This window comes from Plenodomus lingam, assembly GCF_022343315.1.
Source record: "Plenodomus lingam strain CAN1 chromosome Unknown contig_23, whole genome shotgun sequence".
NCBI classification, from domain to species: Eukaryota; Fungi; Ascomycota; class Dothideomycetes; order Pleosporales; family Leptosphaeriaceae; genus Plenodomus; species Plenodomus lingam.
Window position 1 is genome coordinate 1,140,272 of NW_027093940.1, and position 20,835 is coordinate 1,161,106.

The window sequence follows — 20,835 nt, forward strand, 5'->3', positions numbered from 1 at the left end:
GCATCATCACACTATCAACTCGAATCGACCTTGAAGACACCATGATGGCCCTATTTGTGCCATGGTGTTGAAGATTCAAGGTCCCCCAAGGACAGCGGCGTCAGCACCTCAGCATTACGGGATCAGCATGCAAGCATATGTACCACATGCACTGCAGATCCTATGACAATTTGACACCGGGGGTACCGCCGACGGTGTCCCAACGGCTGAAGCCGTCCGGGGCCAATCGCCTAGCGTGTTGCACAATCATAGGTTGGTAGTCCTGTTTTATAATCCAACCTCATGTCTTGGCTAACCTCGAGATGTTGCCATTACCTTACCAGCGGAGCTTCCAAACTAGAGATTTCATGATACTCAGGATACTATCCCTAGTGAGCTGTCGCATTCACGTAATTGGAAACGATTGACCTCAATGAAGCGCTCGAAATTTCTTACTACTCCTAATTTCCTAGCAGGACGAGCTGCTTTAAACTATCATACGTCCCATGCCCTCGATCATTTAATACCAAAGAAACCATGTGGAATCTCTAGCAGCCTGCTAACATCGTTTAAAATGCCACATGGTATGTAGAGAGTATGCACAAAATCATACATGGAGATTTCTTGTTTAATGCCCCGAGAATCCTGACTGCTGAAAGAATGCTGTCCCAGCACAAGTATCGACAACAGTATGGAATAATAACGTACCAGATAGTTTATTTAGGGTTTCATTTGTAACGCAGATTAACACAGTATCTTCGTTCACCTTGAGAAGACAAATAGTAATAAAACTAATATCGGACATTGCTAACTCCCCTTACAGCTCGAGAGGTACTCCCTCATCCTGGGAGCCACTCAGGTGAAAGAAATTCGATTAAGAGAGCTTTCTGGTAGCTCATTATTGGTTGTGGCGCAGCTACGGAATCATAATTTTGGCGTTTTCTAGATTTCGAAGGACTTGAAACGAGCTGAGGATGTTTCCTCGGTAGTGCTTTACACGGGCGTCTTTTCATATCAGCATGCCTTCCCGCAATTTCCTCGCACAGAGGGTTATATCTACATGGTCATACAGTCTTTGTCGCCTCAAGTTTCTTTCTTTATATGTCCTCGTAATTTGTGTATTACGTAGCTCACTAGGGAAATTCTTGGGGGTAGGAATGTCCCCAGGTCAGGAGTGTGTGAAGTATGCAGAGATGGAGGCGTCTTAGTTGAATGGAGCATCTAAGGCAACCCCTCTACCGAGTAATTTGTTAGTATGAATTGATTGAATATTCTTATTACAACTCCTCTCGCTGATTACCGTATTACGTGGAAAATGAGTCTGCTAGAGCGTGATTAGAGTCTTATATAGACGCTACTACCTCGAGGAGAATTACTCAATTGGGTGAAAATGAAACTGCTGCAAAGCGTTGGTAGAAAAAAAGCAGGCGATTAAGCCTAGAAAGGCTTTGCAATCTTTAACGATCATCCGGTACACAACCTGCCGGCGACTGATCTAATTAATAGATATGTTAGCTCCCGCACGATTGATTAGAGAGTATTTTACACATTAAGAAAGCGTAAACAAGGCTTCAGGGTTATGAAGCCGTCGCTATCACAAATGCCCGGGCACTACCTTAAAATGCGTATTTTTAGATGGAAATGGTGAATTTCCGTGACCTCTCATAAGGCGATATTGAGGGTAATTCACAATACATACTTCAGGCTAGGTGTGGTAGGTTCTACTAGAGATCTTTTGCATGGAACGATTCCCAGCTGTCTCGTCATCGTTTGGAGAATGGGACTGAATGTAGTGCCACGCTTTTCAAAAAGATGCCAAAATCCCTCAAATGTGGATCTTGCAGGCGGATTTTGCCAACTTGCTGAAACACGCTCCAAGTTGTACCAGAGGATGTTCCGGCTATATGTCCGGTCAGGGAGCGGTATTAATCACCATTGCATAGGCTCAGAAATGCGTGAGAGGTTGGTAGCCCTTACTGTGGGACAAAGAGTAGGATTCATGACTGCCTACGTACTTCATATGTGACTCTAGACTTTCTCGTTGTTTTGTACATTGCAGTCCACAACTTGACTGCTTGAAAGGCTTTGTACACAATCGGTAAGTCGCGCAATCCCTGCTCTGGGCAAGATGAATTCTAAATATCTAAACCGACGCTATGATAATTGAACTTACGGTAACTAGTAGCTCACATCCAGTGCACTCCCCCCGCCTGAAACATGCATCTGTCGTCCTGAGCTTTGTTTCATAGTAGATAACAATCAAGCAAACAATAGCCCGTAACAACTTTTCCATTAAGCGATTCTTAACGCAGGCGAGTTTTTCAGATCCTACAACTGGGCCTTCACTGCAGTTTAATTGGCTTAAGGAAGGTCAGCTACACTTCAACCAATTAGGTATATCAAGTACTGCGCATGCTCGAACATGAAAAACAAGGGTCTGCAGCACATACTCCTTTCCTCTCCCTCTCCCGTCCTCTCCCTAGACCCTACCTTCATGCTCGGACGCTATGTGCATCCAGACCAATGCTCTTCACATGCGGTAACGAGGTGGGAGGCTGGACTGGCACATGTACCTGTATCACTATTGGCAGTTGTGGATGCGCTCCTTTGTGATATCTGGCACAAGCGCATGTACGCGTGGGTCTTGATGATCGGTGAGTTGCATATGCAAAGTCCATGCGTGAAATCATGCATAACCTAAGAACTTTGAGAGGCGGTGGCCGTGGTTATTGAGGCTGTGTACAGCGTCTGCGTCTGTGCCACTTTCATACAAGGCTGAAGGAACGCGCCGCAACATATTTGATAGGTCGGTAAAGCATCCTGCTCGAGCCAAATTTCTCTACCATAGTAAGCGCGCGGTTACCGATTCCAAAGCTACCTTGCAAGATGATTAACCTTGTAGTTCAATGAATAAGGGCAACGGTGGTGGTGGATCAAAGTTCGTGGAGTACCTAGAAGAACATTGCGTTTTACGGGGATGCAATTACGCCCGTGAAAGGAAAAATTGATATACTCTTACTGTCATTTCTGTCAATGCGATGATAATCGAGCGAATATAGCTACTATCAAACGTTCTTTTTTGATTGAAATATGTTGCCAATGATGTTTTGTCTGGTGAGTGGTTGTGTTGATGCCACAACATTGTGAACGCCATGTTGGTAGTATGGGTATAAGTTAAAATGTGAGTACAGTGACAGAAAATTATATTAACTTGGTAAGTATATTTCTAACTCTTGAAATCCCGGACAAGAATGGTTGTATTGACTAAAGCACGTGTTAGGTGACCAAGATTAGGTAAGTCATAGGGATAACACGACACGTGATTTCGAATTACCAAAGCATGCAATCTGTTGTGCCACCCCTGGAGCGAGCCCAGGTACTTCCTACTAGCTTTATGTCAGCGCGTTTAAGTATGTTGATACCATACATGTCGAACCAAACAGCCCTTGTTGCTGTTTGTTGGTAATTATCATAAATAACGACGGACACGCTACATCCTCTTGGGATGGGAGGCACCTCGGCTTACCGACCCGCCGAATAGTCGGGTCGGGCGCCCGGGGTGTCCAAACGTCATGCACTTTTTCGTGGGTGGATGCGGAATCTAATTCCTGACATCTGTCCATCCAACGCTACATCTCTTCTACTTGCAACTAGTATGCTGGCATCATGCTCACGACAGTTCTGCATCCTACAATATCGCAATTGAATTCCTGACGGCGTGGCAATGTCCGATGGGAAGTCTCGCTCGTCGTCATACTGTAAGTCAAGAATCAGGATATTCTGGCAACATGGCATGAATACTATATACCAGAATGGCATACTAATGGTGTTGTAGCTCACTTCTTTGCCGGTCTGAGCTCAGGCGTTCTTTCTGCCGTTCTCCTTCAGCCCGCAGACCTTCTCAAGACCAGAGTGCAGCAGGCGCGCTCCAACACACTCTTTGGAACAATACGATCAATTGCCAGCGGGCCGAACCCCATACGCCAATTTTGGAGAGGAACGCTGCCTAGCACGCTACGAACTGGATTCGGATCTGCCATCTACTTCTCCGGCCTGAACGCGCTGAGACGGAGAGCAGCTCTCCTTGCTGCTGGCAAGAATGATGCGACCGTCAAAGGGCAAGAGCACTCGAGCTCCCTACCGAAGCTGAGCAATACCGCGAACCTGGCGACAGGGGCTTTCGCGAGGACGTGGGCCGGCTTCGTCATGATGCCTATCACAGTTCTCAAAGTGCGGTATGAGAGCAATCTATACTCGTATACCTCGCTCTTCACGGCCTCCAGAGACATCTTCCGCACCGAAGGTGTCAAAGGATTCTTTGCGGGATTCGGCGCAACCGCAGTCCGCGATGCGCCTTATGCTGGCCTCTACGTGCTCTTTTATGAGCAATCCAAGCGCAAGCTGTCCAGTCTTGCGACTAAAATCGAAGAGAAGTCTGGCGCAAGCACGAAGCTCTCCACCAGCACATCGGTGGGCATCAACTTCGTCTCGGGTGTCTCAGCAGCAGGTCTAGGCACCATGGTTACGAACCCGTTCGATGCGATCAAGACGCGTATACAGCTCATGCCCGATCGCTATGCGAACACCATACAAGCGGCAAAGAAGATGTTTGTTGAAGACGGCGTGCGAAGCTTCTTTGACGGGTTGGGTATACGCATCGCAAGGAAAGCAATGAGCAGTGCGCTTGCGTGGACCGTATATGAGGAACTTATACGTCGAGCGGAGAGAGAGTGGAAAGAAGTCGTCGAGGAAAGGCTGTAGGATGTATTGTGTGATAATGTACATGCATGCGTGGCGTTGATCATGGGTCCCAGCGGGCGGATAGATCCCTTCTCACTCATACTGGCGTTCCAGGCGTTCCATCTCATTCTAACGAATTTCGACATGGAGCAACTAGAATTTTACGCCATTTCGATTTCTTCACATTTCCTTCTTCATGAAACATCTTCATGAAGACCATGCACGGTGAAAAGCTAAAGCGTGCGGCTGAAGCTCATCTTGGCAGATCTTCATGCACGTGTTCCATAGGACACAGAGTATGACTGGTACCTGGTAGCTATCGCCAGCGCATTCTCACCCCGATTCAGACAATGGTCACGGTGCCCATGTCCTACGTACGGGAACACAGTGTTTCAAAAGGCGCCAGCCGTGCTCAAGCATGTGTCTCGATGCGCGAAGAAGCGAAAGCGGCAGTACCCAGATACACGACACCCAATCCATCAGCTACTTGCTTGACTTTTTGACGAAAGGCCACCGAAGAAGGCTGACAACAGTACTATAGTTGGTCCAACTCAACCCCCCGCCTCCCCCCACTGTTGCAGGCACGATAACGTTAAGGCACGAGGGATGAACATCCCAGCATGTTTTAGTGTAACGTTAATTTTAGAGATTGCCCCTCCTTTCGAAACCGCCCACCATCCAACGCGCCTGTAACTAACATTAACTTAAGCGCGTCCCAGAACCCTAAGACGACACATGTCGACATGGTTGCGAAGTACCGCATCCGCCTATGGTTACAGCAGCTCTGAGTTGAAAAACACGATCGCTGTGAGCAGATGTACCGCCTCCGGTCACTGTCACCGGTAATATGCACCTGTTCCCATTCGCCAGTGGGCGTTCAGCAGACCGCGAAAAACCCCCGGTAGTTAGCTGCCTGATGGTTAGCTGCCTGATGACTAGCTGCATCGCGGATGGCATTTCAGCCCCCAAAGGCTATGGCCGCCTGGATTACTTTCAAATGAGGACGGGTGGCCGCATTTCTTCAGCTGCATTGCCTCTATAGCTTTCCTGCTTTCCTCCTTCTTCTGACGTTATCTCCTGTGCGCTGGTTGTGTCAGACTGCTTGTGCTACCCGCCCCCTCCATAGTCATATCTTACAAAACCCCGCCCGCTTTCCGCTTGCACTGCATCGTTGCTTACTTTGTCTGTCTGAGACCACGAAAAGGCAGTCTTGCGTTGTTTGTCACTTTGTAAAGGCTTTGACAAGCTACATCAAGCATTCAAGTTGCTTTATCTTGACTGCACACCTCACATCTCACACCTCACACCTCACACAATCCAACCCTCTCTACTTCCAAGATGCCCCGAGCAGACGAATGGGATTATAGCGAGGATGAGTGGTATGCTGCCGACAGAGTCACCACGGGTGCTCGCCATGTCCGACCACCAATGCCCGCTGCACCAGTTCGCAGAGTCCACCTTGACGACATTCGCCCTGGTAATGGACGCCGCACAAGCGAATTCCTGACCCCAGAGGTTCACTATACGTCCGGTCTCCATCGTACCCGCTCTCAAGGTCATGGGCCAATCCCCAATGTGACCATCTACAACACCACGCGCATGGACAACGAGAGTAGTCCGAATGTGCGTACCGAACAGAAGAGCCGGGACAGTAGTCCTCGTGGTCGTGGAGGAGTAGGAGCTGGAACTCGGAGGATTCCTGGTGAATGGGCACTTGAAGACGAGCTAGCTGAGCTGAGGCTGGAGGTCAGACGGGACCGTCACTCTCGTTCTCGCTCTAGGCATGACTACGATGACGATCGTCGTCAGCGTCATTCTCCAGATCGCAACTTTGAGGATAAAATCCAGTTGACGCTTGCTCAACAACGCCTAAAGGATGCTGAAGAACAACTTCGTAGGGAGCGACAGCCTGAACGTAACTACGAAGATAAAATTCAATTGACGCTTGCTCAACAACGGCTCAAGGATGCTGAGGAGGCGCTTCAAAGGGAGCGACATTCAGATCATCATTACGAAGACAAGATCGAATTGACGCTTGCCCAGCAACGACTCAAGGAAGCCGAGGCCAAGCTGGAACGGGAACGACTGCAAGAGGAGATGGAACGACGTGAGGAACTAGTGAAGCGTAAGATGGAGCTCAAGTTCATCAAGGACAGGAAAGAACGTGAAGCTGAAGGGGAGCGCATCAAGTACCAGGAAGAGCGCTTTAGGCACGAGTGGGAGCTTAAGCACGCTCGTGAGGACCAAGAGCGTGAGCGCGCCGCGCGAGATGAAGAGAAGAAGCGCGCGGAGATCATCGCGGAGAACCGAGCCAATATGACCAGAGAGCAGCGTGGGGCAGAAGATCAACGTGAGCGAATCCTAATGAAGCTGGAAAAGGAGAGGCGAGAGCAAGAAGAGGAACGCCGGGCGATTCTGGCAGAGAACCGAGCCCAAATGTCGAGGGAGCAGCGCGAAGCGGAAGAGCAGCGCGACAGGATTCTCGCCAAATTGGAGAGAGAAAGGCGTGAGCAGGAAGATGAGCGCAAAGCAATCATCGCCGAGAACAAATTGAAAATGTCGCGAGAGCAACGCGAAGCTGAGGAACAACGCGAAAAGATACTTGCTCAGGTTGAGAAAGAGAAGAAGGAGCAGGAAGAGGCACGCAGAGCCATCATCGCGGAGAACACTGCCAAGATGGAGAGAGAGGCACGAGAACGTGCGGATAAAGAAAGGGCCATGGAAGAAGAGCGTAAGCGCATCATCATCGAAAATGAGGCGAAGGTCGCAAAGGCAGCAAAGGAGGCCAAAGAGGCCAAACAACGCGCTGTCGACGAATATAACAAGCAAAAGGCCAAGGAAGAAGCCGAAGCTAAAGAGGAACGTGAGCGCATCATCTACGAGTATGAACGCAAAAAGTCGCAAGATGCTGAAAAGGAGAAGCGTGCGCGTGAAGAACTGATCATGCAGCTACGTCTCGAGGAGGAGCGCAAGAAGCAAAGGGACAAGGAAGAGTATGAAGCCTTTTTGCGCAAGCAAGCCGAAAAGGAAGAGGAAGAAAAGAAGAAGAAGGAGGCACAAGAGAAGGAGCTTGAAGAGACGATGCGCAAACGTCTCGCACAATTCGGCTTCCAGGACAATCAGATCCAGGCACTTGTGAACCCAGAGAAGCAGAAGGAGTTGCAGCAGGGTCTTATGCCGCAGAATCCGTTACGTCTTGCACCCCAGCCAACGTATGCGAAGGTACACAAGGCCCATCTTGATGTCGAAACGTTGCATTACTACAACATTCCTTATGAGTATGATTCGGTACGTTGGCGTGGACAAGTTCAGTTTCGCGGGACTTTTACTGACACGGCAACAGAACCCAGACTATATCATCATCCTCCGCGAAATGGACCAGCGCGAGACAGACCTTCTTTTCGAGCATACGCGTCGCCTGCGCATGGGGCACAGTGGCGGGGATCGCCTCTTCATCGAAGCAGAAGGGCGGGACAGGAGGGGCAAGCCTGAATATGCGTTTGTGAGGAGGAAGTCCCGATCGAGATCAAGGAGCGATGTCGGTGGACGCAGTTCTACGAAGAATATTTCTCTAGGCCATATGTTGTTCCGCTGAGTAAGGGGTCATGATGCGATGGAAAGAAGACGTGCTCGGCACATTATTACGAGATTATGTGGTTGACTTATAACTAATTACTAGACACTCTTCTCATATCTGTATTTGATGATGAGGTGCAGTCCCATCTCATAGGCGGTGTTGGGCATGTATGTAGGTAAATCTCATAACGTATAGGTGATTACTATAGTCGTGGCAAGTCTTCCAATCGTGAATGCTAATCAGTCCCACCAGCAGTACAGGGCACCCAGTTCACCACATACAGTGGTAGCCCTATACATACAATCTCGGTGACTGTAAAACAAGCCTGAGAGTAGCCAGGCACTAAGCCTCAAATATACTAACCAACAAACATTACAAAGTCTCTTTGTACCACATGCCACATCTTGTAATTATCCAGGCATGCACGCAAAATGCCGGAGTGCAGAGCGTGCGGGGAATATTACCACGCTCAAACGTGAATGCCCATGCACGTGCTCAGCCTCATCGTGATTGGTTGACATCTGATCGATGAGGGAACGGAGAAAGTGGCTGTGGGGCCTGAGCTTCGGCCCGCAACAGCCTCGGCTTCTGCTTTGCTTTGCATCATTGTCACGCCCCCCAGTCAGTCTCACGCGCATGCATGCCCGGCGCCGCCGACGAATATTGCTCAATCTACTTCTCTCGCACACCACATACGTACTCTTTTGCTTTTGGACATTGTCTTACGCGCGGTGATACCCTTTTTTTGTCCTTCTTCTTCTTCTTAGTTCTTGTTCACCATCTTCTCCTCCTTCTCTTTCTTGGCTTTAGACGGTAGATATGGCGGATGCACTTTGTGGGCCGTCGAATGCCCTGCAGAACTTCCAGAAGCATAGTACGGTTGATCGGACACTGCAGCAGGATCGTTTGGTTGCGAGGCATGGCTCACCGGCACAGGTACGATATACACTGTGGGAGAAGTGTCATGTTAGGGTTTTGACTAACATGTATCTGTTATAGGGCTTCCGATCGACACAGCAGCCGAGTGCTCTGTTGGATTCCGAATTCGATGCCTTCCAGGCTGGCAGGCCGGGTGTTCTGCCGCAGGACTTGCATCACTTTGCGCCGCAGTTTGCGAAACCTCCACCCCCTCAATTCGCACATGCATCGCAAGCACCGGACTGGGCGGCGGACTTTCAGCGCCTGAGCGTTGCGTCTCCTCCTCCACAGGTTCTGCAGCACCAGCAGCGGTCACAAGCAGCGAATGCGGCATCAGCATGGCATCAAGACTTCATGAGGCAGCAAACGCCTGTTGTGCAAGCCCCAGCAATACAACAAGCCCCGTACACCAACATGAGCGGATACAATATGGGTGGCTTCATGAACCAGCAGTCGTATATGCAAACCCCCAGCTTCCAGCCCTCGCAAATTGCCCAGGGCAAACAGCCCATACAAGACGGCACTCCGACCTTTGACGAAGCCGCCTTCGAACAAGCCTTTGCCCAAGCTCAGCAAGACATGATGGATGTCGCGGCCCTCGAGCAGAAAATGGAGGAGTCACGGCAAGCAAACCCAGAAGTGCTGGGTATAACAGATCGGCCGGGTGAGATGGACCCCCTCCTACGGATACAAGAGACACAGCCAGGTGTGTAGTATACCGTATCCTCCCCTCCACCACCACAGATTTGCTAACAAACCAATGTCAGATATCTACTCTGCGATCCAAGTCTGGAGCGAAACTGGCCTCGGTCGTACAGAAGAAGCGGTGGCGTTTCTAGACAAGATGGCGAGTCTGGAGCAGAGCGGGGAGTTGGTACAAGATCCAAATGAGGCAACGTGGATCGTGGATTCCCTGCAGAGGATTGTGCAGCGCGATGCACCGGCTGAGGTGCAAACGAGGGCTGAGACGCTGATACAGGCAATTCAGCAACGGCTTATGAGTCAGTATCCGTTGTTCTCGGCAGCGCCGTTGAACAGCTCGTGGGCAAAGAACTCGTCTGACGAAGAGCTGCGGGGAACTACATTCGAGCAGCCAATACCGCAACAAGAGGAAGAGCAAAAGGAAGAGGAAAAACAAGAACCACAACGCAACGATGAAGACGAAATGGCAGAGACGGCAGGACGCTTGTTAGAACGCGTGGCGGATAATACGAGCGAGAAGTTTGCAAATAGCCAGTTTCTCAGCCTGATGCGCAAGTTACGGGATCGAGAGGTCAAAGTGCAGGAGGATAAGATTGTCGAGGTTCATGCTGGTGAGGCTACGGCTGGTACTTCTACGACCCCGGCGTCGGCGATGAATCACTCGACTCCCCAACCACAACAGCAGCAACAACAACAACAACAGCCACAATACACATCCACCATCCCCCCCATCGACCGCGAAATCCTCAACCACGCAGCCACAGACTTTGAAACCCCGATTTACTCTCCTGACGATACGTTTCAGTGAGCCAGCCCCCTTTTTGTCCTGCTATTTCGGTGCTGTGGCTGTGTCTGACTGATACCGCGTCTTTGAGGGTTGCAAATGCAGCGTCTGCGGCTGTGACCGAAGACAGACATATACCGTGGTCGGAGCAGGATGCGGATCTTTGGAGATTTAATATTCCGGGGAGGGATCCCGTGGGGAAGGTTAGGGGGCCTGGAGTCGGAATGTGAGAGCAGAGGAATAATGAGGTGAGGTGGGGAGGGGTTAGTAGGGAAGAGTTGTGATGGATCAGGCGGATATGGGGTGGAGGAGTGGGTTGGGGATATATCTGATGGGGAGTGGGGTTACTAGTTGTCAACATATAGGATGAGATTGAAACAAACGTTTTACTCTTACTGGGACATCTTCTCCTTGCCCCTACGTCTTTTTCGAGGAGAGTAGGTAGAATGGGGGTTGGTTTGTTGGCAAGTGGTAAAGGAAATATAGTCATTTTTTGCAATCACTATACATGGAAATTTCATCAGATACCCAAGTTCAAGCGTTAATTTTTCCTGTATTAGGTTGTCACGGCGTTGAGGGGCATCTATAAGTTGCGATGGAGGAGATACTACAACAGGGCTTGTACAACTTCCTTGGGTAGGTACGGTACGGTAATATTAGGCTGCCGCTACCGCCGCACGCGCCTCTAATCTTTTTCCATCACATGCCGGGGAAACATTTGTCCGACAAGAAAAAGTTCGGGCAAGTCGTCGCAACTTTTTAGCGTGCGGACGCGGTTGCGAAACTGCACAACTTTGACCTTACGGATTCGATTCGAGAAAAATGCCTGGAATTAAACGCAAATCGACGGTGCCGAGTGCTGCAGAGGGTAAATCGGGGAGTAAGAAGGCCAAGGTTGAGAAGGTTGGGTCTAAGGGTGATAAAGCCGTGGTGAAAGGCGACAAATCTTCGTCCAAACACGATAAATCCTCGTCGAAGCGCAACTCGAAGCTTGAGGTCAAGCCAGTGAAAAAATCGAAAAAATCCAAGCAGGAGAGCTCTGACGATCTGGCCGAGTCGGACACAAGCGAAGACGAGAATGGCTTCGATGGATTCTCTGCCGCCCAGGATGAGGATGTGGACATGAGCGATGCGGAAAGCAGTGAAGACGTCGACATGGACGCCCCCCAAGAAACTGGGAAAATGCAGAAAGAGCACAAGGCCAACGGCGACGCCTCAGAGTCGAAACTGGCCAGTTTGAATTGTATGCGCCGAATCCAAAGTGAATCATCCTCTCAACTAACATGCGACTAGCCAACAACTCACGAGAAGCACACGCAAAGCAGAAGGCTCTTGTTAAGGAGAGGAAAGCAGCGAAGCCAAATGCCGACGTTATCGAGCGCTCGAAGAAGCTGTGGGAGAAACTCAGGCTCAAGTCACACATTGAGAAGGAGGAAAGGAAAGAACTTGTCAAGGAGCTATTCGAGATCATAACGGGCAGAGTGAAGGACTTTGTGTTTAAGCACGACTCCACCCGTGTGATCCAGACAGCAATCAAGTACTCGACCATGGAACAGAGGCGCATGATTGCACGAGAGCTTAAGGGCGATCTGCGGACGTTGGCTGAGGGAAAATACTCAAAGTTCCTCATTGCGAAGCTCATCGAGAAGGGGTAAGCGCTGGCTTGGATTTATCGCTGCATACATGACTGACTCTCTCTAGCGACCCCGAGATTCGTGACCTTGTCATCTCCGAATTCTACGGCCACGTCAAGCGCATGATCAACCACCCAGAAGCCGCGTGGATCCTCGACGATATATACCGGCAAGTTGCGACTCAGGACCAAAAGAACCGCCTTCTTCGCGAGTGGTACGGACCAGAATTCTCCATCAAGGGACTCACAACACAAGGGACGGAGAGTGCAGTGTTGTCCGACATCCTGAGCGAGTCACCTGAGAAGAGGAAACCAATCCTAGGCTATCTCGAGGGCCAGATCAACTCTCTCATCCAGAAGAAGCTTACCGGCTTCACCATGCTGCACGACGCTATGTTGCAGTACTTCCTGGTTTGCGAGCCAGGTACCGAACAGGCCAGCGACTTCCTCGAACACCTTAAGCCTGACCCTACTCTGAAGGAGGGTGAAGAGGCCGACAACGTGGATCTGTTGAAAAACTTGGCCTTTACAAAATCCGGATCGCGGTTGATGTCGTTATGCTTCGCTTATGGCACGGCCAAGGATCGCAAGCTCTTTTTGCGACCATACAAGGACACAATCGAGATGATGGCTTTTGATCAGCATGCTCATCATGTTCTTCTCGCTGCCATGGCAGTGACTGACGATACCAAGCTCACATCCAAGTCAATCTTTGGCGAACTTCTACCAAGTAACGACACTTTAGCGGAGAAGGTCTTGAACCTCTGCAACGATGCTCGTGCCCGCACAGTTTTGCTATACCCATTTGCAGCCGATGCCAAGTGGTTCTTAGACGACAATGCGCGGGAAAGGCTAACAGAGCTGTACGCTATCCGTGAGAAAACGTCGAAGAAGGACCCAAATGCCCGTCTCCAGGAGATCGCCAAGAATATCGAACCTCAGCTGCTAAGTGCCATCACAGCCCGGGCTGCTGACTTTGCATCATTCACATTTGGCCTGCAATTCATGGGTGAAGTCCTTGTTGGGGCGCCCGAGGTCGAGCCGGCCAAGCGCAAGGAAGCGTTGACCGAGATCGCACGTCTGTCACAATCGATACTCGATTCTGCACTGCCTGCGTCGGCTGGCGACAATAAGGCGACGAGCCATGGAAAGAATATGCTCAAGACTCTGGTACAGGGTGGCAAGTTCGACCCCGCAACCAAGAAAGTGGTACCTGTCACTCCGGCGCTTGGGTTTGCAGACCTCCTGTGGAACGAGATCAAGGACAACATAATTGACTGGGCCACTGGCCAAGGTTCGTTTGTTATCGTGGCGTTGACAGAAGCCGAGGGATTTGAGGGCAAGTCTGCGGTGCTGAAGGCTTTGAAGAAGGAAAAGAAGAAGCTTGAGGCTGCCGCCAACCCTCCAGGTAGTGCTGAGGCAGAGACGAAGGCTAAGAAGCAAAAGAAGGGCGATAAGACCCAAAACACCCCCAGAGGGAACGCTGGTGCGAGGATCTTGCTGGAGAAGTTATAGATTTGGATTTCAATGTACAATTCCAGCTGCCACGAGCGGTTGCGCACTTCTGACGATGCATGGGCTATGCTTCTTTTGATCAAGATGTTGGTCGAGCTTCGTGGAGTCGGAATAGTAATTGTTAACCTGGAGTAAGGTGCACCATATGTTTGTATCTTTCCTAAAGCGGAAACGTTTCCGCACGCTTAACATGTTCGTAAACACTTGCATATTCTTCCTACTCTCTGAAAAGCATAAAACCCCCGGCCTACACCATTCTAAAAGATCCTGAAGAATCCCCTAGTAAATAAGACAAATCTATGACCTGCAACACCCATACCCCTTCCTAAAAACAAGAACAACCCTGTCAAATTCAAGTCCCCTCCCCATCAAAAAGAATGGCACCATCATCACCACCCCCCTTCACCCCAGATCCCACCTCCGACCCGTCCACCTTTCAGTCCACCTGGCGCAACAACCCCGACCCCACCGCCCTTCCCTTTCCCCGCTCCAATCCCCCCTTTCCCCTCACCCCAACCGACTGGCACCAACTCAGTCTGCGCGACCAAGACTCCACACCACACTCATGGACGGAGTTGCAACACCTCATCGCAACGCAGCAGCTCGAAGACCTCAAGCGCTGGCCCAGCCAACTAAAAGCCTATCTCGCCTGGACGACGCACATTAAGCAAAAATACGGCGGCGTCCTGCAATATCTCCTCCAGCAACGCCTCTTCTGGACGCCGCTGCAACCAGACAAAGACCACAACGCACAGGCGCAACCCTGGCCGTTGACATTTAAAACACAGAGCGATATACCGCTGGCGCATCCTGCGGATTACAAAATCCTACGCAACGATTGGGGGTATGCGCTTGAAGACGGGATCAGGCACCTTGTCGTCTGGCTCAAGCATCGGTTGCCGGTTGAGGAGGGGACGGGCGCGCTGAGTGTGGAGGGGAGGGCGCTGGTGGAGGGGTTTGTGGAAAGGGAGTTTAGGAGGCGGGTTGGGGAGGAGAGTGTGGGGGAGAAGGTGTTGTGGTTTAAGAATACGACGGTTTTGCAGAGTGTGAGGAGTTTGGAGCATGTGCATGTTTTGGTTAGGGGGGCAGAGGAGGACGTGGTGGGACGGTGGATGGGGTGAAGAGCGGGATGGGGGTTTGGGTGAGATTGGGTGGTGTGGGTATGGCTTGGTAGGTTTGAGGAGGTAGGGGTTTAAGATGGGAGTTGTTGGGTGTAAATAGAGTTCGAGGCTTGATAAAGGAAGACAAGAAATAGGTCTTGCCTGCCATAAATTTACCAGAAAAAAAGCAGCCGTATTAGACAAAGAAAGACTACCATTAGGAACTGTCAAACCTTGTTATCCGCTGTTCAGGAGCAGACGTGCTACAAAGTGTGTTACATAGCTGTTGTGTAAACATGGCCTACATTATGCCTGGGTACTATGCTATATCATGTCTCCCTATAAGCAGAGAAGATAGCAGGCAATTTTTTATAAGAATTATTTTTTCAATAATAACACTTGTAAATCGCTAGTAGTAAAACCTTTATTACTATACTTCTGCGACAATTAAGTGTGTAAATGTACTAGCTAATTTGCTCTTTATTATGGAAATGGGCTCCGTAATGTTATAATAGGTAGATTTTGTGGTAACAACGATGTGCCAAAAAAAATCCAAGCTGGCTTCTCCCAGGCACACGATGACGCAAAAAAAGAAACCCTGGATTATCTGACAATGCCAGACGAATGCTGATGAGAGTGGGACTCGAACCCACGCCACTTTCGTGACCAGGAATAATTGTTAAGATAACCTTAACCTGGCGCCATAACCAACTCGGCCATCTCACCAATGTGTTTTGATGATGGATTGGTCAAAACAATATGTTATAATCCATTTAATAAGTGCTGAGGGACCGAGGAACATCACATGGAGTCTGGAAGATGATGAAATTTTGTTTAGCGGTGATGGGCGACCAATGTAGACTACTGCTAGGTCCGTTTTTTCTTAGTAAATATACTACTCATAATTCACAACCAGGTTTCCGATCGCTGTACAACAGAAGAATGTTTTCCAACTGTGATGTAAAGACAGTCTGACTAACTAGTGCAAAGCTGTTATCCCATAAAGGCATGCGAAGGCCTATTGATTTCAATTTGTTTCAATAAGCAGAAGACGAAGATTTGAGAATTCTTTCATCTAACCCTGCCCTGCTCGATGCACTTTGACGATCTGCGCCCAGATCCGACATGCATGATTGCGCAAGTGCGCACTGCTTTCAACAGTCGATTTCACGACCTACCCAATGTGGCATGTTGTATGTGATCCACCATATCCCTCAGGCCCAAGAGACTCTTGTCGTCATCCTTATCTTGTCTTCGGACTGGTCTTATGGCGTACATTTACGGTAGTCCATAGTAGCTAAGCCCCGGCCAGTAGGGGAATATCACGGTATCAGCCACTCTCATAACGACGCTTGGGCCGCGCGCTAGGTACCGTGAACGTGAACGTGTGCTGCGCCTCCCGCAAGACACAAGGTGTTCACCGCCGAACATCACACAGCCACCCTTCCCCTGCATTGACCCAGCTAGCATGTGCTTCGTGACCTTCACCACCCCGCAATGAGATGGACATGCGCAGATGCCGCCATCAGTCGCCGATAGAGCGCCATGACGTATTGGCCCATCTCGTCGCCCTCTGTGTTTGCGGCCACAAAACACACGAACCATGAGCGGACGAATGTCTCGCACGATGGATTGGAGCACAAGAAAGCAACCGAGCAGCACAATGGTCCAGTGAATGGGTCGCATGCACCGGTCAAGGATGAAACATGCACGCAAGGAGATGACGCTGCGCAAAGGACAAATGGCGCACACCAAGCTCAGCAAGGCACGTCCGAGCACTTGGTAGAAGACGATATACATGGAGAGATCATTGCGATACGGGTTACAAGGAGCGGCCACGTGTTCGCCACCCTTACTCGCTCGACTTTGACTGTCTGGCAGACGAAGGCAGGTCTCCTTCTGCTGTGCCAATTGCGCTCCTACTGATTGTCTACATAGCCCACTGTTGTGCTAGCCTCTGTGTTGCGCTCCCAACACTCAGTGAAGACGTACGGCCCAAACTCAGACATTCTCCTCCGCCCCGACTCGCAAATCTTCGTCATCCAAACCACGCTGGGCTTCTTGATCACGTACTCGCTCGCGACAGATCATTCCTCGCGCGTCTACCGTACTCAATTCACCAATACGCATGGAGGACATTCGCGGAAAGGCAGCGCAATTTCAGGCTTCAAGATACGGCGCCAGCATGATCACAATGCGGGGCCTGGTGAAGGAAGCGGCTTCAAGGAGCTCAGCCTGCGCTTCAGGATGGTTATACGTGTGGATGCCGGGATTGTTAGGGCTCTCGCTCTGGACGAGGAGCTCACTGTCGCAACCGAGAAGCCAGCTGCCGTACAGTGCATCCGCTGGGCACCAGACAATACTGGCAGTCAGACCAGTACAGAGTTGCTCAGCAAGATGACATGGCTGGGCGCGAAGACAACACTTCGTGAATTAGTTCATGATCGACCCATGAATCTCTCATGCTGGGTGACGGGAGAAGGGCAAGCTTTTGCTGTTCAACGAAACACTGAAAAACACGGCAGTGAATCCCCTGCCCTATTCCGTGGCTATGGCTTTCATGTGCCCGAGAACAATGCTGAACACGGTATAAAAGCTGCAATCAATGCACGATTTTCCCTTCTCGCTGTTGGCTGTGCCAATGGCGAAATCTACGTGTACACGGCTCGAGACTACACAGGAAACATACCGCTTTCGCATAGACTACAGCCCAACACTAGTTCACCCGGAAAACTCACTGTTCTCGCTTACTCGCCTGACGGTTATTGCCTCTTCGCTGGCTATGAGCGTGGGTGGGCGATGTGGAGCGTGTACGGCAAGCCTGGAGCTACCAGCTTCGGCACTGATCGAGGGATGTCCGAAACAAACGCCGAGGGCTGGCTTCTGGGTGTACATGATGCATTCTGGATCGGTGGGGGTGCAGAGCTTCTTCTTTTGAACAAGAACGACAACCGTCTGTTCGTTGTCGAAATGGCAAGGAGCGCAGTCACTGGTTGTTTCTCCTCAGCCAACGTGTCGCGTTCTTTGATGCAGACAAGTACAGGTTTCATGATCTATCGTGGTTACGATCTCCCAGATCTGACCACTATATCTGCCGATGTCTCTTTGTGGCATCAGGTTCAGGTACCCGCCTCCTACCTGGTCGATCAGTGGCCAATTCGATGCGCAGTCATCTCAAACGACGGTCGGTATGTTGCCATCGCTGGTAAGAGGGGCCTTGCCCATTACAGTGTCAATAGTGGACGTTGGAAAATGTTCGACGATCCCATAATAGAGAATGAGTTCACAATCAGAGGAGGCATGTGTTGGTTTCAGCACGTTCTCATCGCTGCGATAGAATCTCACAATTCGCACGAGGTACTGTCATTTGCAATTTTCTCTAACCTTGAAAGCTGACAATACCTCCTAGATTCGTATATATTCTCGCGAAGCTGCACTCGATAACAGCCACATCATGCACAAACAAAAACTACCCGCACCAATCGTACTCATCGCTCCTTCCGGAGAAGACTCACTCCTTGTCTATACCTACGAAAACATCTTGTACCATTACGTAATCAATGTTGCGGACGCTGCCGTCAAGCTTATCCAAGTGGGCCAGATCGCGTTGCATGGGATCATCCGGGCACCTCCACGCGTACGAGCTCTGAGTTGGATCTTACCAGAAGATCAGATTCGTAAGATTTTTTGTATTCTTGAAGAAACACACGCTAATTAGCAATTCAGATAATGGAGATCCGTCACAAGATGTAGCTGTCGCAACCATACTGTTTCTCGTTGATGGTAAACTGGTACTACTCCAACCTACCACTACAGAGGGCGGTGAGCTGAAGTACGAAATGCGGATCATCGCACAGAATGTGGAGACATATGCGCTGATTCGCGATCATCCTGCGTTCGCACTAGACGTGCATGCTGACACCCTACCACCTAGTCCGTCTATAGGGCTGACGATGGAAGAGGTACATGGCCACGACCTGCGGGATTCATTGTGGTATTTCGATGGACAAGATATGCGAGTATGGATTGATATGCAAGACGTATTATCGTCAGTGTCAGCAGAACTTGGCCGAGAATTACCAACGCCAGTCAAGATACCCATCGATTTCTATCCTTTGTCAGCCCTAATTAACAAGGCCATAATCTTCGGCGTGGAGTCAGAACTGATCCAACGCAGGGACACAAGTTTCGCCTTTCTGCGCTTTGGTACGCGGGTAAGTTGGTGTGACAACCAGAGGACACCCCAGACCCTCACAACGCTCAGATACTGACATATGTCATAGACGCACCTCTTCCTTCCCGCTCTCCTGCGCTACCACCTAGCGCAGTACAATCACCCTGCAGCCCTACACCTAAGTCATCATTACCAGCATCTACTGTACTTCCCCCACGCCCTCGAAATCTTACTGCATGAGGTTCTGGATGAAGAGGTGGACACGCAACCGCCACCAGAGCAAGCATTGCTACCGAGCGTTTTATCATTCCTCAGCTCATTTCCACAATATCTCGAGATTGTTGTGCAATGTACACGTAAAACAGAAGTCCGTTCGTGGCGGACTTTGTTCTCAAATCTTCCGCCACCAGAAGAGCTTTTCGAAGAGTCGCTGCATAAAGGTAATCTCAAGACTGCAGGCGGATATCTGCTCGTACTGCACACCTTCGAAGAGCTGCGGCCAACAGGCGACCAAGTGGTTCGCCTCCTCCAACGCGCGAAAGATGAGCAGGATTGGGAGCTCTGCAAAGAACTTGCACGCTTCCTCATGGCGCTCGACGAATCGGGTGCAACGTTGCGAAGTACGCTGGAACGCGTGGAGCTCAAGTCGCCATCAGCAGAGCCAGAGGTTGGTCAATCGCATTTCACCTTCGAAACGACACGACTGAACGTACCTGTTCCCGACCGGGGACGAAGCAACGGCTTCAAGGTAATAGACGGAGTCGGGATAGAATCCAGTTCTGATGATGGCCGAAACCGCGGATCAAGAGGGAGTGACAGCATTAGTACCGGATTGAGCGGGCTGAGCCATGAAAATGTAAATGCACAGCAGGAAACCAGCGACTATTTTGATCTTGGGTAAAGGGATACACAAGCAAGGGTACGAATAGAGTATATGGACTCGAGGAGATGTGGATTTGATTACGCGTCTAATATATTTAACGTCATCGCACATTGTGTAGTGGCGAACAAGCATGGTTATGGATCTGATAGGCAGGCTGCAGTCTTGGTTGACAGTACCTAGTGTTGGTTACTCTACTTGATTGAATCTCTGCACAACCCAATTGAACAAAGAGCCGGGCTCCTGTCCACCCGCCGGGCTGCTGAAATACCCGATGAGCTATGCACGGCAAGGTCGATGATTGGGTGAACTCCTTTGATGAATAAAGAGTCTTATACCTGGACAAATTTCATGAACTACCTATTGCCATAGAATCTGCGGTAGCAAGCCGGAATACTCTCAGGCAATCCGGCTTGTCTTGAGCTGAGCACCTGCTCAATCCCCAAGTCATAGCGGAATCGACTGAGCAGTGAACAGATGTATGACGATAGTGATCCCGTGTAGCGGAGAATAAAGCAGTAGAATGCGCCGCTGTTAAACGGGCCTGCAGGCTTAATCGACATCCATGGCTCAGTGGCTTGACTAGCAGACATGGCCTGTCTCGCCAATGCTGTGTAATCAGAGCTGGGCGGTGAGATTTCGCTTGCCCTTTCCACACACACTCTGGGGTCGTTCAGCGAAGTGTCAGCAATGAAGGTGTGTAACCATTGCACAGGATTTCACTCACGTGTTCCAGGTGATCTTGCTTGGACTATGGAACTCTACTGTGTGCAATTGCTACAAGAATGCTCACATCAGGCTCATCACTAGACTTGGCTTCCTTGCCATGAGTT

The 20,835-nt window shown here is 50.2% G+C and overlaps 7 protein-coding genes across 7 annotated transcripts; 6 read left to right on the top strand and 1 right to left on the bottom strand.

Moving 5' to 3' along the window:
- Window positions 1–3,703: 3,703 nt before the first annotated feature.
- IAQ61_006116 (uncharacterized protein) lies at window positions 3,704–4,740 on the top strand (the record flags this gene model as incomplete). The annotated part of the gene is made up of 2 exons (XM_003835807.2): window positions 3,704–3,737; window positions 3,815–4,740. The coding sequence occupies 2 exons, from the start codon at window positions 3,704–3,706 to the stop codon at window positions 4,738–4,740; spliced, it is 960 nt and encodes a 319-aa protein (XP_003835855.1).
- A 969-nt stretch (window positions 4,741–5,709) lies between these two features.
- On the top strand, window positions 5,710–8,520 carry IAQ61_006117 (uncharacterized protein). Its single transcript, XM_066097060.1, has 2 exons — window positions 5,710–8,007; window positions 8,063–8,520. The coding sequence occupies exons 1-2, from the start codon at window positions 6,058–6,060 to the stop codon at window positions 8,312–8,314; spliced, it is 2,202 nt and encodes a 733-aa protein (XP_065953052.1). The 5' UTR covers window positions 5,710–6,057; the 3' UTR covers window positions 8,315–8,520.
- Window positions 8,521–9,115: 595 nt separating this feature from the next.
- Window positions 9,116–10,930, top strand: IAQ61_006118 (uncharacterized protein; the record flags this gene model as incomplete). Its single annotated transcript, XM_066097061.1, has 4 exons — window positions 9,116–9,232; window positions 9,296–9,920; window positions 9,982–10,720; window positions 10,792–10,930. 4 exons carry the CDS (start codon window positions 9,116–9,118, stop codon window positions 10,928–10,930), a joined length of 1,620 nt encoding a protein of 539 aa, XP_065953053.1.
- A 497-nt stretch (window positions 10,931–11,427) lies between these two features.
- On the top strand, window positions 11,428–14,156 carry IAQ61_006119 (uncharacterized protein). The gene is made up of 3 exons (XM_003835803.2): window positions 11,428–11,943; window positions 11,994–12,351; window positions 12,402–14,156. Exons 1-3 carry the CDS (start codon window positions 11,523–11,525, stop codon window positions 13,846–13,848), a joined length of 2,226 nt encoding a protein of 741 aa, XP_003835851.2. The 5' UTR covers window positions 11,428–11,522; the 3' UTR covers window positions 13,849–14,156.
- A 69-nt stretch (window positions 14,157–14,225) lies between these two features.
- On the top strand, window positions 14,226–14,969 carry IAQ61_006120 (uncharacterized protein; the record flags this gene model as incomplete). Its single annotated transcript, XM_003835802.1, has 1 exon — window positions 14,226–14,969. One exon carries the CDS (start codon window positions 14,226–14,228, stop codon window positions 14,967–14,969), a length of 744 nt encoding a protein of 247 aa, XP_003835850.1.
- A 1,311-nt stretch (window positions 14,970–16,280) lies between these two features.
- Window positions 16,281–20,346, top strand: IAQ61_006122 (uncharacterized protein). The gene is made up of 5 exons (XM_066097062.1): window positions 16,281–16,835; window positions 16,887–18,305; window positions 18,358–18,625; window positions 18,675–19,162; window positions 19,232–20,346. The coding sequence occupies exons 1-5, from the start codon at window positions 16,494–16,496 to the stop codon at window positions 20,021–20,023; spliced, it is 3,309 nt and encodes a 1,102-aa protein (XP_065953054.1). The 5' UTR covers window positions 16,281–16,493; the 3' UTR covers window positions 20,024–20,346.
- A 12-nt stretch (window positions 20,347–20,358) lies between these two features.
- IAQ61_006123 (uncharacterized protein) lies at window positions 20,359–20,595 on the bottom strand (the record flags this gene model as incomplete). The annotated part of the gene is made up of 1 exon (XM_066097063.1): window positions 20,359–20,595. One exon carries the CDS (start codon window positions 20,593–20,595, stop codon window positions 20,359–20,361), a length of 237 nt encoding a protein of 78 aa, XP_065953055.1.
- Between the last annotated feature and the right edge of the window lie 240 nt (window positions 20,596–20,835).

What these genes read in the sequence shown, in the direction of transcription:
- IAQ61_006117 (XM_066097060.1), top strand. Translation starts at nt 6,058, where the DNA reads ATGCCCCGAGCAGACGAATGGGATTATAGCGAGGATGAGTGGTATGCT. An exon ending in TTCCTTATGAGTATGATTCG is followed by an intron (nt 8,008 to 8,062) that starts GTACGTTGGCGT and finishes ACACGGCAACAG; the next exon opens with AACCCAGACTATATCATCAT.
- IAQ61_006119 (XM_003835803.2), top strand. Translation starts at nt 11,523, where the DNA reads ATGCCTGGAATTAAACGCAAATCGACGGTGCCGAGTGCTGCAGAGGGT. An exon ending in GAAACTGGCCAGTTTGAATT is followed by an intron (nt 11,944 to 11,993) that starts GTATGCGCCGAA and finishes ACATGCGACTAG; the next exon opens with CCAACAACTCACGAGAAGCA. An exon ending in GCGAAGCTCATCGAGAAGGG is followed by an intron (nt 12,352 to 12,401) that starts GTAAGCGCTGGC and finishes GACTCTCTCTAG; the next exon opens with CGACCCCGAGATTCGTGACC.
- IAQ61_006122 (XM_066097062.1), top strand. Translation starts at nt 16,494, where the DNA reads ATGACGTATTGGCCCATCTCGTCGCCCTCTGTGTTTGCGGCCACAAAA. An exon ending in TGACTGTCTGGCAGACGAAG is followed by an intron (nt 16,836 to 16,886) that starts GCAGGTCTCCTT and finishes TTGTCTACATAG; the next exon opens with CCCACTGTTGTGCTAGCCTC. An exon ending in CTTACCAGAAGATCAGATTC is followed by an intron (nt 18,626 to 18,674) that starts GTAAGATTTTTT and finishes TTAGCAATTCAG; the next exon opens with ATAATGGAGATCCGTCACAA.